Below are 13,529 nucleotides of genomic sequence, written 5' to 3' on the forward strand. Positions count from 1 at the left end.
AGTAAACTGGGACCACTGACCTGGTGGAATGGCCTTAGTGAGTAACAGACTGCAGTGATGTGTCAGCTTTCTTATGGCACAGGAACAACCAAATCTCTTATATTTCAGTGGCCTGGTTCCCAATAGACCCTGCAGGCCCTACAGGTCGTCTTCCCCAGCTGCCCCTTGCTTCACACCACTACCTTCCACTCCATAATATTATAGAAAGACACCTAATCAGACAAAATGATATAACTTAATTTTATTAGGACAAGGCTGGTGGGCACTGGAGTGGCACCTTCCGGGGCCAGGAGAGGCACTGGGGAGGGGTCACAGGATGCCACGCGGGCACCTAGAAGCCACAGCTGCCCTCCACAGTGCGGCACTGCACCATGCGCAGGAATGTCTCGACCATGTCCATGTCCTTCCTGAAGCAGTGGAGCAGCCCGTAGTTCTTGAGCAGTGAGTCATCGTTCTGTGAGTGTGTGTCAAACTTGCTGTAGGTCTGCTTGAAGATCTGCCCAGTCCGGGGGCTGCCATCTTCCAGCCTCTGCACAGTGAAGGAAGAGAAGGAGAGGCTCAGCGCTTGGTCACTGTTCCCTCCCTCCCTCTCTCATTCATTCATTTTCCTCCCTCCCCTTCAGGGTGTAGAGAAAGACCTGGAGGATTCACCAGGGGAAATGAAGACTAAGGTGAGTTTACTTGGGTCAGGGCCTGACTGCTAAAAAGACAGCAGCAGTGTTTCTCTCCCCCAGCCCTTGAAGCCAGTGGGGTTCCAGGATTTGGGACCCCTGGCACCATCCTCACCCCCATCAACGTTTCGATGCCTTCCTCTAGGTCCTTTAGGAGGTCATGGACGTCGCTGTCCGAGGTGTGATGCACCAGGTTGTTGGCAAACACACTACTGAGGAACTGCACGGGCTCCAGCCACGACTGGATGAGCAGCAGGGAGATGCGGAGCAGTTCTAGGTTCTGCAGGGGAAGGACACGCAGTGGCTGTGCTGCCTGGGGGCTCTGACCACAGGCCTCCCCTATCCCCGCCTTGGGGAGAAGGCATCCACTCACGGATTTCTGCTGCGTTTCCTCCATGTTGGAGGGTGTGGGAATAGACTCTGAGAAGCAGAAGGAGGCCTCGGGGTTCTCCATGAGCGAATGCTTCTTTTCCTTTGGGATGTAGGTTTTTTCCTAGGAGAAGGACCCCCCCACCAAGAGGGACTGCTGGTCTCTATGCTGGAGACCAGCTCCCATTGTTACTTCTCTGAGAACCTCGCTCAGTGTATGCTCATCTGTCGGCATTTTCGCTTCAGAAAACAACCGTGAGCTCCTTAGTCTCCTCCCATGACTTCCCAGGCGGGGGAAAGTCACCCCTTCCTGCCACCCCTGACACGCACCCATTCCCCAAGAGCTTACAAACTCCTGGTAGGTGTCAAAGGCCAGTTGGTGCAGGCGATGGGCTTGGATCATAATGTTGTCAAAAAGCCTGGATAAGGGTACGCTTGGGACCCTACCAGCCTCTTGAAGCCAAGGCAGGCAGAGGAGGGCAAAAACCAGGAGCAGGGATGTCCGGGAGCCTGGGGAGAAACCGGAGGGCAACGGAGGGAGCCAGAGAGCAAGAGGCCAATGCTCTCCCCGCCCCAGGAGCTGTTTGTTTTTCTCTCTCTATCCCTCCAGGGACCAGGAACATTCTGATATTGGTTAAATATCTGGGCTTAGATGGCGATACTCACATTCAGAAGCCCCAAACCTGAGGGTTAGTGCCCCCGTTCCATCTACATGGCGCCACCTCTCCCCTCGGGACACATCGTGTCGAAAGGGATTTTAGGGGCGCTTACCTGCAGCCATTGCAGCTAGGTGAGCTGTCCACAGGACTCTGAGTGGTTCGGGCAGTCGGGCTTTGAGATCCTGGAGCTGGTCTCCTGTGGGCTCTTTTTATACCCTGGCCCCTTATCTCTGGCTGCTTGACCCCACTTATTTCTCTGTACGTTTACGCATGGGGCCCCTGACGCGGCTGTGCTAATGGCTAATTTAGAAACTCCTCCCACACATGCTGGGATCATGCCCCCTGGCTTGTCATGTTTCCCTTCCCACCGTCACCAACACTGTGAGGGTTGTGCACAGAGGGTCAGCCAGAGATACTACCCAACCTGTCCTCTCTTTAAGGGTCAGGTGGGTGCCCTCTGGCAGCACGCCATGGTGGCCAACCTGAATGCGGGGAAGGATGTCATGATAGCCAGTCCTTAAGACCCCTACCGACCCCATCCCACTCTCTATCCTATCCCTTTCCTCCTCCTCGCATATTTCCCCTCCACCAAGCAGAGAGAATGTGTGTTTTGGGAAAAGGCGCCAAGCACAGGCAATAGATTGCAGGGGTTCTGGGCAGGATTCAGTCCTGAATTCCACTTTTGCTGACTCCTCCTGGGCCAGCCCGAGGCAGCTGGATGCAGTGCTAATACTGACCACTAGAGGGTACCAACCACACACTTTGCTCTCCTCTTTCCCTGAGCCTTGGGGCGGGGGCGGGGGCTCCCCCAGGTCCCTGGGAGGACGAATCTAGACTTGAGGTATTGCCCCAGGTCCTTGGACCTGCAGCAGGGATACGAACTAAGAAACAGAAATCCTGGGGACAGACACGGACCACAAGCGCTTCGTCCTATGCCCTGAAACCATCAGAGAATCTAAAAGTTGTAAGAGCTCTTGAAGGTTTGAGTCTCTTCCCCAGCTTTGGAACTCAGAACACATCACGCCGAAAGATGCCCTGGATAAAAAAAAAAAAGTCCTTTCTCCAGAGCAGGTAGTGTGGTGCTACTCAGTTATTTAGTTATTTTAGTTGCTTTATTTTATTTTATTTCTTTTTTGTGATGGAGTCTCATTCTGTCACCCAGGCTGGAGTGCAGTGGCATGATCTTGCCTCACTGCAACCTCCACCCCTGGGTTGAAATGATTCTCCCTCCTCAGCCTCCCTAGTAGCTGGGATTACAGGCTCCCACCACTATGCCGGGCTGTTTTGTACTTTTTTAATAGAGAGGGGGTTTCAGTATGTTGGCCAGGCTGGTCTCGAACTCTTGATTTTAGGTGATCCGCCTTCCCTGGCCTCCCAAAATACTGAGATCACTGGCGCAAACCACCGCTCCCAACCCAGTTATTTCAGCTTCTAAATCCTCTGAGTGCAGGGACTTGCCCAAATACAAGGGCCTTTGCCTCATTTTGTCTTTCCATAAGGGGCAGCTTTGTTCTTTCTATTCCCAGGTGAGAATGGCCCAGTGGCATGGGGTGCCTTGTAGAAACTCACAGCAGGACAAGGCGAAGGCAGAGAAGGCCAGGACTGAGCCTCCTGTCTCCTGGTGCCCAGAGTTGGGGCTATTTCAATACCATCTGGAGGTCACAAGCATCAGATGCCCCCAGAGGTGAGAGCAGGAAAGAACATCCTCACGGGCACTAAAATCATCCCCCGCTGAGTTTAAGAGCATCTAGCACTTGACGCTGTAGAAACACAAGCAAGGAAACAAGCAACGCTTCTAGAAGTGGTTGGCTGTGGTGTTGGCAACCAACATTGAAAACCCACAGCCCTGTGGCCCAGGATGTGAATGCTGGGGCCCTGCCGTCTCCCCCCTGAGCAGAAGACAGACCTCCTTTTTCTGCCGTCATTCCTGAAGATTACCTGACCAGCAGCCCAGACTCATCATCTGCTGGGAGGGCCCTGGGCTGTGGGCTGTTCTCCAGGCAGGGCTGCGGGAGGATCCAAGAGGGGTGTCATCAATGATACCAGCTCTGAGAAAGCTGGGGCCAAGGAGGGTGGAGACACCACTTTCCCCATGCTCCTTCCAGCACCAGCAAAGAGGAGGAGCCAGGTGGGAATGGAGGAGGGTCCCTGAGCTCCACTTAGCTTCTGCCTCCCCCACCATCCTTCCTCCAATGTGAATTGGGACTGACGGCACCCCATGACAGGGTCTTTTAGCCAGTGTTGGGGACTTAGATGTGGATTTTTGGCCATGGAAGAAGTCTCCAGTCTCCCTTAGGAATCAGCCCTAGCAGGGGCCCTAACTAGGGACCACTGCACAACTCTGCAGATAGGCACAGGGGTGGTGAGGCTCCCTAGACGGGTTACTGCCAGGAACACGCAGGCAGCCAGGGTAATGGGAGCGTCTCTGTCACCCTCCACTTCTGTTGACCCCAGAGCGCGGTGGACTCAGAGGACTCCAGGGAACCCTGGGGAAACAACTTTACAAAGGGTTACCATGGCAACTATGAACCAGAGGGAAGAACTGAGGCCCACAGGTGTGGGCAGAAGTCGGTGATCCTTTTCTGTAGTCTAGATCTTCCCAGGGCCTTAAGCAATGGAGACCACGTCCATCATCATTCATTGCTGGGGTAAAAAATCAAACTTTTGGAATTAGACTTGGGATTTTCCTGACAGTTCTGGGAAGTGGCCCACTGTTGGGGCATCACTTGGGCCAGACTCTGGCTCCCCTGCAGGCTGAGAGACTAATGAACAAGAGCCTCCGCGACACAGTGGGAGAGGCTGGGCTTCGCATCTCTGCTTTCAGCCTCAAAAGGCTCAGGATAGGCCAGACACTGTGGCTCACACCTGTAATCCCTCCACTTTGGGAGGCCGAGGTGGGTGGATCATGAGGTCAGGAGTTCAAGACCATCCTGGCCAAGATGGTGAAATCCCGACTCTACTAAATAAACAAAAATTAGCCGGGCATGGTGGCAGGCGCCTGCAATCCCAGCTACTCAGGAGGCTGAGGCAGGGAATTGCTTGAACCCGCAACATGGAGGTTGCAGTGAGCTGAGATCACGCCACTGCACTCCAGCCTTGGTGACAGAGTGAGACTCTGTATCAAAACAAAAACAAAACAAGACAAAAAGCTCAGGATATTCTCACAATCATCTTGGTTCCTTTTAAAGAACCTCCCTTTATAATTTAGGATTAATGAATTTCTCTGTGTGTTTGGAAGCCCTTCCTATGTCCAACCTTGACTAACTCTAGGGTTCTGTTTGCCTGCTGTGGAATGTCGCAGATCTGCTGTTGATCCTAAGGTGGTGTCTTTCAGGCTTTGGGATCTCCTGTTAGGTTCAAGACTGTGGGGTTGAGGACAATCACATTTTTCGAAGCCATACTCACCGGTCTTAGGGACGCCTCAGGGACTGGTGTTTCTCCTTCCACTCCCACTTTGGTGATTTGCGGCGCACACTTCCCACCTGCAGCTCTGTTCTTTCTTCCTTGAGATCAGAGGCTGGTTATCGTACTGGGACATACTCTACCTCCTTTTGGCTTCTAATGTCCTTTTTCTGAGTTCGGTACTGAGTCAATTACTCAGCTCATTGGATTAAGGTCTTCAGGGAATATTATGTGGGGATTCCCAAGGGCTCTCCTAGGGGAGGTGAGGAAGATGATCAATACTTCTGCATGTCCACCATGTGCTTGGCACTCTACTGAGCCATAGGGATGTGAGTGAGGATACTGAGGCTCAAAGAGATCAGGTGGCTTGCCTTGAGCTCTCCCACTATCCAAGGCCTATCCAAGGCCCCCAGGCTTTCCTTCCATGCCAAGATCTTTAGAAACCTCATCTAGTAAAGATGGTGGCACTACTAGGCATGGACAGAACTTGCCTCAGTGCAAAGCTAGCAGGACAGGGGTCAAGTCCCTGCACAGAGGATGTTCCATGAAGATGGGGGGAATTGAACATGAGGAATTCAGCAGCAGAATGAGGTGTCCATAGGCATTAAGGAAAGTGGTAGAAAACAACCACCCAGCGTAGCTCGGTTTAGTGAACCGAGGCACATCATGCTGCATATTTGTATTGCACGTTTCAGTACATCATGTTTCACTTCCTGTATCTCGTTGGACCCTTAAGCTTGCCACATGATATGGCCGGGGGGTTCAGGCACAGGGGGTGGGGGGTTCAGGCACAGAGAGGGTTCAGGCAGGGAGAAAGGGCCTCGGAAGGCTTGGGGAGGAGAGGGGCAGGCACTGTTGTGTGTTGATGGGGTATTGTTTGCATTGTTGATGATCTCTGAACAACCAAGAAGTACATAACGATCTACCTAACCGGACGTGCTAAGTAATTTCACTTTGGGGATGATTCTCCAGGGAGACAATCCATTGATAGAGAAGTGAAAAACATCGAGATGTGTCTAGTAGTTGTAGGAAGTCTGGGGTGCTTTCCTGATGGGGTGTCCTCAGCTAGAAATAGCCTCTCCTTCCTTTGACCTGTCCTGTGGCTATTTGCAGACATTTTGTTCCTCTTACCAGACTGTAAGCTCTTTGAGGCTGGATTTCTTTCTTTCTTTCTTTTTGTTTTGAGATGGAGTCTTGCTCTGTTGCCCAGGCTGGGGTGCAGTGGCACGATCTCAGCTCACTGCAAGCTCTACCCACCCCGGGTTCACGCCATTCTCCTGCCTCAGCCTCCTGAGTAGGTGGGACTATAGGCTGTCCGCCAGCACACCCGGTTAATATGTTGTATTTTTAGAGATGGGTTTTCACCGTGTGAGCCTGGATGGTCTTGAACTCCTGACCTTGTGATCCACCCGCCTCGGCCTTCTAACATACTGGGATTACAGGCGTGAGTCACTGTGCCCAGCCTGAGGCTGAATTTCTGCCTTTCGTCTATTCATTCTTTCACTCATTCTTCTATTCGTTCATTCACTGATTCCACAAGTAGTTGTTGTCTATAACATTTGCCAGAGATTGTACCAGGCAGATGGGCATATCTAGATAAACAAAACACATGATCCTTTCTCTTCTGGAGCTAACAATCTACTGGCAGCAGAGATAATAGCAAACAAGTAAATATGTAACAGTAAAATAGAAATTTCGAATTCGAAACATTCCCATGAGGTAAATAGGTAAGATATGGAGGGAGGGAATAAGCCAGAAGGTGACAAGACGAGGCAGCTGGCACAGCTCTAGGCCCAGGAATTCAACAAGCATCTACTGAGTGGACCCAGCACATGAGAGGACAGTGCTAAGCAGAGAAGTCAAATGTCCACTGGGCTGGGCATGGCCAGGTCGCCCATGCTGTGTCTGGACGTCCTCCTGCTGGTATAATTATTTTAAAATGACAGGACAGGGAAGGGCGCCATGGCTCATGCCTGTAATCCCAGCAATTTGGGAGGCCAAGTTGGGCAGATCACCTGAGGTCAGGAGTTGGAGACCAGTTTGGCCAATATGGTGAAACCCCGTCACTACCAAAAATACAAAAATTAGCTGAGCCTGGTCGCGCATGCCTGGATCCCAACTATTCGGGAGACTGAGGCAGGAGAATCGCTTGAACCCAGGAGGCAGAGGTTGCAGTGAGCTAAGATCGTGCCAGTGCACTTCAGCCTGGTTCCCAATAGACCCCGTGGGCCCTACAGGTCGTCTTCCCAACCTGCTCCTTGCTCCATATCACCACCCTCCTCCCCATGACATTATAGAAGGACACCTAGTCAGACAAAATGATGTAACTTAATTTTATTAGGACAAGGCTGTTGGACACTGGAGTGGCACCTTCCATGGCCAGGAGTGGCAATTGGGAGGGGTCACAAGGGATGCCACCCAGGCATCTAGAAGCCACAGCTGCCCTCCACAGCGCGGCACTGCACGGTGCGCAGGAATGTCTCGACCTTGTTCATGTCCTTCCTGAAGCAGTAGAGCAGCCAGTAGTTCTTGAGCAGTGTGTCATCGTTGTGCGAGTTTGTGTCAAACTTGCTGTAGGTCTGCTTGAAGATCTGCCCAGTCCGGGGACTGCCGTCGTCCAGCCTCTGCAAAGTGAAGGAAGAGAAGGAGAGGCTCAGCGCTTGGTCACTGTTGCCTCCCTCCCGCTCTCATTCATTCGTTTTCCTCCCTCCCCTTCAGGGTGTAGAGAGAGGCTTGGAGGATTCACGAGAGGAAATGAAGACTAAGGTGAGTTCTCTTAGGTCACAGCCTGACTGCTAAAAAGAGGGCAGCAGTTTCTCTCCCTCACTCCTCGAAGCCAGTGGGGTTCCAGGATTGGGAACCCCTGGGGTCACTCTCACCCACATCAGCGTTTGGATGCCTTCCTCTAGGTTCGTTAGGTAGAGATAGACGTTGAAGTTCGAGGCGCCATACACCAGCTTGTTGGTAAACACACTCCTGAGGAACTGCACGGGCTCCAGCCACGACTGGATGAGCAGCAGGGAGATGCGGAGCAGCTCTAGGTTCTGCAGAGGAAGGACCAGCGGTTGCTGTGCTGCCCGGGGGCTCTGACAACAGGCCTCCCCCATCCCCGCCTGGGGGAGAAGGCATCCACTCACGGATTTCTGCTGCGTTTCCTCCCTGTTGGAGGGTGTCGGAATAGACTCTGAGAAGCAGAAGGAGGTCTGGGGGTTGCGCAGGAATGAATACTTCTGTTCCTTTGAGATATAGGCTTCTTCCTAGGAGAAGGACCACCCACCAAGGTCTACCCTGCAGACCAGCTCCCATTGTTACTTTTCTGGGAACCTCACTCAGCGTACGCTCATCTGCCTGCATTTCTGCTTCAGAAAACAACCCTGAGCTCCTTAGTCTCCTCCCAGGACTTCCCAGCGAGGGAAAGTCACCCCTTCTTGCCACCCCTGATGTGCACCCATTCCCCAAGAGCTTACAAACTTCTGGTACGTTTCAAATGCCAGCTTGTGCAGGTGATGGGCGTGGAGTATAGCGTTGTTAAAAAGCCAGGATAAGGGAATGGTTGGGAAGGCACTGCCCTCTTGAGGCCAAGGTAGGCAGAGCAGGGCAATAGCCAGAATTAGGCATGTCCCGGAGCCTGGGGAGAAACCGGAGGGCAACAGAGGGAATGGAGAGCAAGATGCCAGTGCTCTCCCTGCTCCAGGAGCTGTTTTTTTTTTCTCCCTCCCTCCAGGGACCAGGAACATTCTGAGATTGGCCAAATATCTGGGCTGAGATGCCCCCGTCCCATCTACAGGGCTCCGCCTCTCCCCTCAGGACACATCGTGCAGAAATGGATTTTAGGGGCGCTTACCTGCAGCCATTGCAGCTAGGTGAGCTGTCCGCAGGACTCTAAGTGTTTCAGGGAGTCGGGCCTTGGGATCCTGGAGCTGGTCTCTTGTGGGCCCTTTTTATACCCTGGCCCCTTATCTCTTGCTGCTTGACCCCACCTGTTTTTCTGTACGTTTATGCATGGGGCCACTGATGTACCTGTGCTAATGGCTAATTTAGAAGCTCCTCCCACACATGCTGGGATCATGCCCCCTGGCTTGTCATGTTTCCCTTCTCACCGTTACCAGCATCGTAAGAGTTGTGCACAGAGTGTCTGCCAGAGATACCACCCAACTTGTCCTCTCTTTAAGGAGCAGGTGGGTGCCCTCTGGCAGCACACCATGGTGGCCAACCTGAACACGGGGAAGGATGTCAGGATAGCCAGTCCTCGAGACCCCTACAGACCCCATCCCACTCTATCCTATCCTTTTCCTCCTCCTCACATGTCTCCCCTCCACCCAGCAGAGAGAATGTGTGTGTTGCGAAAAGGCACCAAACACAGCCAATAGATTGTGGGGGTTCTGGGCACGATTCAGTCCTGAATTCCACTTTTGCTGACTCCTCCTGGGCCCGCCTGAGGCAACTGGATGCAGTGCTAACACTGACCACTAGAGGGAACCAACCCCACACTTTGCTCTCCCCTTTCCCTGAGCCTCCGGCGGGCGGTGGAGGGGCGGAGAGCTACCCCAGGTCCCTGGGGATGAAGAACCCAGACTCATGGTATTGCCCCAGCTCCTTGGACCTGCAGCAGAGATGCAAACCAAGAAACAGATATCCCGGGGACAGACACGGACCACAAGCGCTTCCTCCCCTAGACCTGAAACTATCAGAGAATCGAAAAGTTGGAAGAGCTCTGGAAGGTTTGAGTGTCTTTCCCAGCTTTGAAACTCAGAACACATCAGGCCGAAAGATGCCCTCTCCAGCCATGGAAGCCCCTCCTCTTTTTTCTCCCCCTCCTTTCCAGAGCTGTATACAGCTTATCCAGTTGCCAAGGGCCTGCCTGTGCATTCTCACGTCAGACCTGCCACTTGTCTTGTGAAGGAGGTGTTATTATCATCCCATTTCACAGGTCAAGACACTGAGGCTGAGAGAGACTGATTGCATGAGCTACCTCAGCCAGGGCAGCAGATCTCCACAACCTTGCTCTTCCCACATTGTGTTATTCAAAGTCCTTTCTCCAGGCCGGGCACGGTGGCTCATGCCTGTAATCCCAGCACTTTGGGAGGCTGAGGTGGGTGGATCACTTAAGGTCAGGAGTGCAAGACCAGACTGGCCACCATGGCAAAACTCCATCTCTCCTAAGAATACAAAAATTAGCTGGGCGTGGTGGCACAAGCCTGTAAAAGTGGGAGGCTGAGGCAGGAGACTCACTTGAACCCAGGAGGCAGAGGTTGCCGTGAGTTAAGTCAGCACTGCACTCCAGCCTGCGTGACAGAGCGAGTCTCCATCTCAAAACAGATTAAAAAAAAAAGTCCTTTCTCCAGAGCAGGTAGTGTGGTGCTACTCAGTTATTGAGTTATTTTAGTTTCTTCATTTTATTTTTATTTTTATTTTTGAGATGGAGTATCATTCTGTTGCCCAGGCTGGAGTGCAGTAGCGCAATCTTGCCTCACTGCAACCTCCACCTCCTGGTTCAAGTGATTCTCCCTCCTCAGCCTCCCTAGTAGTTGGGATTACAGGCACCCACCACTATGCCGGGCTAAGTTTTGTACTTTTTTAGTAGAGACGAGATTTCAGTATGTTGGCCAGGCTGGTCTCGAACTCTTGAGTTTAGATGATCCACCCTCCCTGGCCTCCCAAAATAGTGAGATGGCGCGAGCCACTGCTCCCTACCCAGTTATTTCAGCTTCTGAATCCCTCTGAGTGCAGGGATTCTGCCCACAACATAAGGGGCCTTTTGCCTCATTTCGTCTTTCCATAAGGGGCAAATTGTTCTTTCTCTATTCCCAGGTGAGAATGGCCCAGTGGCATGGGGTGCCTTGTAGAAAACTCACAGCAGGACAAGTCGAAGGCAGAGAAGGCCAGGACTGAGCCTCCTGGCTCCTGGTGCCCAGAGTTGGTGCTATTTCAATACCATCTGGAGGTCACAAGCATCAGATGCCCCCAGAGGTGAGAGCAGGAAAGAACATCCTCACGGGCACTGAAATCATCCCCCGCTGAGTTTAAGAGCATCTAGCACTTGACGCTGTAGAAACACAAGCAAGGAAACAAGGAAACGCTTCTAGAAGTGGTTGGCTGTGGTGTTGGCAACCAACATTGAAAACCCACAGCCCTGTGGCCCAGGATGTGAATACTGGGGCCCTGCCGTCTCCCGTCTTTCAGAGCAGAAGACAGACCTCCTTTTTCTGCCGACATTCCCGAAGCATTACCTGACCAGCAGCCCAGACTCATCATCTGCTGGAGTGGCCCTGGGCTGGCTGTTCTCCAGGCAGGGTCAAAGTGAGGGTCCAAGAGGGGTGTCATCCATGATACCAGCTCTGAGAAAGCTGGAGCCAAGGGAGGGTGGAGACACCACTTTCCCCATGCTCCTTCCAGCACCAGCAGCAGGAGGAGCCAGGCGTGGGGACGGGAGGGAGAGTCCTTTGAGCTTTTCCACTTTAGCTTCTGCCTCCCCCACCATCCTTCCTCCAATGTCAACTGGGACGGACAGATAGCACCCCGTGACAGGGCCTTTTAGCTAGTGCTGGGGACTTAGATGTGGGTTTTTGGCCATGGAAGAAGTCTCCAGACTCCCTTAGGAATGAGGGTGGCAGGGGCCCTAACTGGGGATCACTCCAGAACTCCGTAGATGGGCACAGGGCTGGTGAGTTTCCTCAGACAGGTTACTGCCAGGAACACGTGGGAGCAGCTAGGGCAGGGAGTGTCTCCTCTCTCCACTTCTGTTGACCTCAGAGTTATGGTGACTCAGAGGACTCTAGGGACCCCTGGGGAAACAACTTTACAAAGGGTTACCATGGCAACCATGGACCAGAGGGAAGAACTGAGGCCCACAGGTGTGCCTTTTCTCTAGTCTAGATCTTCCCAGGGCCTTAAGCAATGGAGACCATGTCCATCATTCATTGCTAGTAGAAAATCAACTTTGAATTAGACTTGGGATTTTCCTGACAGTCGTGGGAAGTGGCCCACTGTTGGGGCATCACTTGGGGCCAGATCCCTGGCTCCTGCAGGCTGAGAGACTACCCAACAAGAGCCTCCACATGGCCAGCCTCCACATGGCCTTCGCATCTCTGGCGTCTGCTTCAAAAGGCTCAGGATAGGCTGGGCGTGGTGGCTCACGCCTGTAATCCCAACAGTTTGGGAGGCCGAGACAGGTGGATCACCTGAGGTAAGGAGTTTGAGACCAGCATCGCCATCATGGTGAAACCCATCTCTACTGAAAATAGAAAAATTAGCTGCTCATGGTGACGTGCGTCTGTAATTCTAGCTATTGGAGAGGCTGAGGCATGAGAATTGCTTGAACCCGAGAGGCAGAGGTTCCCATGAGCCAAGATCATGCCGCTGCACTCCAGCTGGGGCAACAGAGTGAGACTGACTTTGTCTCCAAAAAAAAAGAAAAAAGAAAAAAAAGGTAGAAAAATCCTAATCTCTGAGGTCACCATTATCTAGCTCCTTACCCACTGAGAAGCACAGATGGGAAGCAGGAGCCCCAGGGCCACCACGGCTCGAGCAGCATTATCATTTAGTCAGAATCCATAAGAACACCCTAGGTTTCATCTGGGACTCCCTGCCCATGGGGAAGATGGGAAAGAAGAGTTGGCTCAAAGCAGAGATCTGCTAGTGCTCCCTTAGTAAGGAAAGCTGTTGGGTGGAGGGGACCACATTTGGGTGAGGAGAGGGAGCAGGGTGTGAAGGTAGTGAGGGAGTGTGGTGCACCGAACTCAGCTCTTTGGGAAACCGTTTTTGCAGACAAGCCATGGTTAGAGGAATCCCGATGCTCTGGCAAACAGACCTGGCTGGAAGGGATGGAACACAGGCTTGCTTGTGTCCCAAAGGGAAACCCAGCTCCAGCCTTGGTGTGTACCTGGAATGGGGTGGTCTTTGACCTTGAAGTGCCACAGAAGGCAACCCAGAACCACACCGGAGCCTACTGCTGCACAGCCACTAACCAGCTGGGCTCTGTCAGCAAAGACATTGCTGTCATTGTTCAAGGTAAACTTTGCTGCTCTGCTGCCGGGCGGAGGATGGAAATCCCTCAGGGGTTTGGGATTCTTATCCAAGGATAAAGAAAATAAGAGATTCTACTAGGTTGGAAAGATGAGACTCAGAAGTGGGCCTGGTGGGCTGGGGTGGGTGATCCTCGCACTTTCAGACCTTCCTAACTCTGTCTTCTGTGCTCAGACAGGATTGGATGAAGGAATCAGCTCTGCCCTCTTTGTCGTTATTACCGTTGCCCTTGGAGTGGGTGTCATCACCATAGCACTGTATTTGAGCTATAAACACCGGTAGATTGGGAGAATTGCTCTATAGACAGAAAGAGGAGGACAAAGAGGAGAAAAGCCAGTTTACTGTTGAGGAAGAGAAAAGTACAACTCATATAATTGACAGCTATTTGATTAGATAGGACTTC

General features: G+C 52.4%; 2 protein-coding genes across 4 annotated transcripts; both read right to left on the bottom strand.

The window, feature by feature from the left end:
• Positions 1-217: 217 nt before the first annotated feature.
• On the bottom strand, positions 218-1,884 carry CSH1 (chorionic somatomammotropin hormone 1 (placental lactogen)). Of its 3 annotated transcripts, NM_001173532.2 has the most exon segments (5): positions 218-529; positions 787-951; positions 1,045-1,164; positions 1,390-1,550; positions 1,812-1,884. In NM_001173532.2, coding segments are annotated over 5 exon segments (654 nt in total). In that variant the 5' UTR covers positions 1,822-1,884; the 3' UTR covers positions 218-331.
• A 5,537-nt stretch (positions 1,885-7,421) lies between these two features.
• Positions 7,422-9,060, bottom strand: GHV (growth hormone variant). The gene is made up of 5 exons (NM_001173130.2): positions 8,946-9,060; positions 8,569-8,729; positions 8,239-8,358; positions 7,981-8,145; positions 7,422-7,725 (listed from the first exon to the last, which is right to left on the bottom strand). Exons 1-5 carry the CDS (start codon positions 8,953-8,955, stop codon positions 7,528-7,530), a joined length of 654 nt encoding a protein of 217 aa, NP_001166601.2. The 5' UTR covers positions 8,956-9,060; the 3' UTR covers positions 7,422-7,527.
• Between the last annotated feature and the right edge of the window lie 4,469 nt (positions 9,061-13,529).

The sequence above is a fragment of the Papio anubis genome, unplaced genomic scaffold (assembly GCF_008728515.1).
Source record: "Papio anubis isolate 15944 unplaced genomic scaffold, Panubis1.0 scaffold1294, whole genome shotgun sequence".
Lineage (NCBI taxonomy): Eukaryota > Metazoa > Chordata > Mammalia > Primates > Cercopithecidae > Papio > Papio anubis.

What these genes read in the sequence shown, in the direction of transcription:
- CSH1 (XM_031661331.1), bottom strand. Translation starts at nt 1,125, where the DNA reads ATGGAGAACCCCGAGGCCTCCTTCTGCTTCTCAGAGTCTATTCCCACA. An exon ending in GCATCGAAACGTTGATGGGG is followed by an intron (nt 530 to 786) that starts GTGAGGATGGTG and finishes TTCACTGTGCAG; the next exon opens with AGGCTGGAAGATGGCAGCCC.
- GHV (NM_001173130.2), bottom strand. An exon ending in TTGAAACGTACCAGAAGTTT is followed by an intron (nt 8,359 to 8,568) that starts GTAAGCTCTTGG and finishes TCCTTCTCCTAG; the next exon opens with GAAGAAGCCTATATCTCAAA. An exon ending in GCATCCAAACGCTGATGTGG is followed by an intron (nt 7,726 to 7,980) that starts GTGAGAGTGACC and finishes TTCACTTTGCAG; the next exon opens with AGGCTGGACGACGGCAGTCC.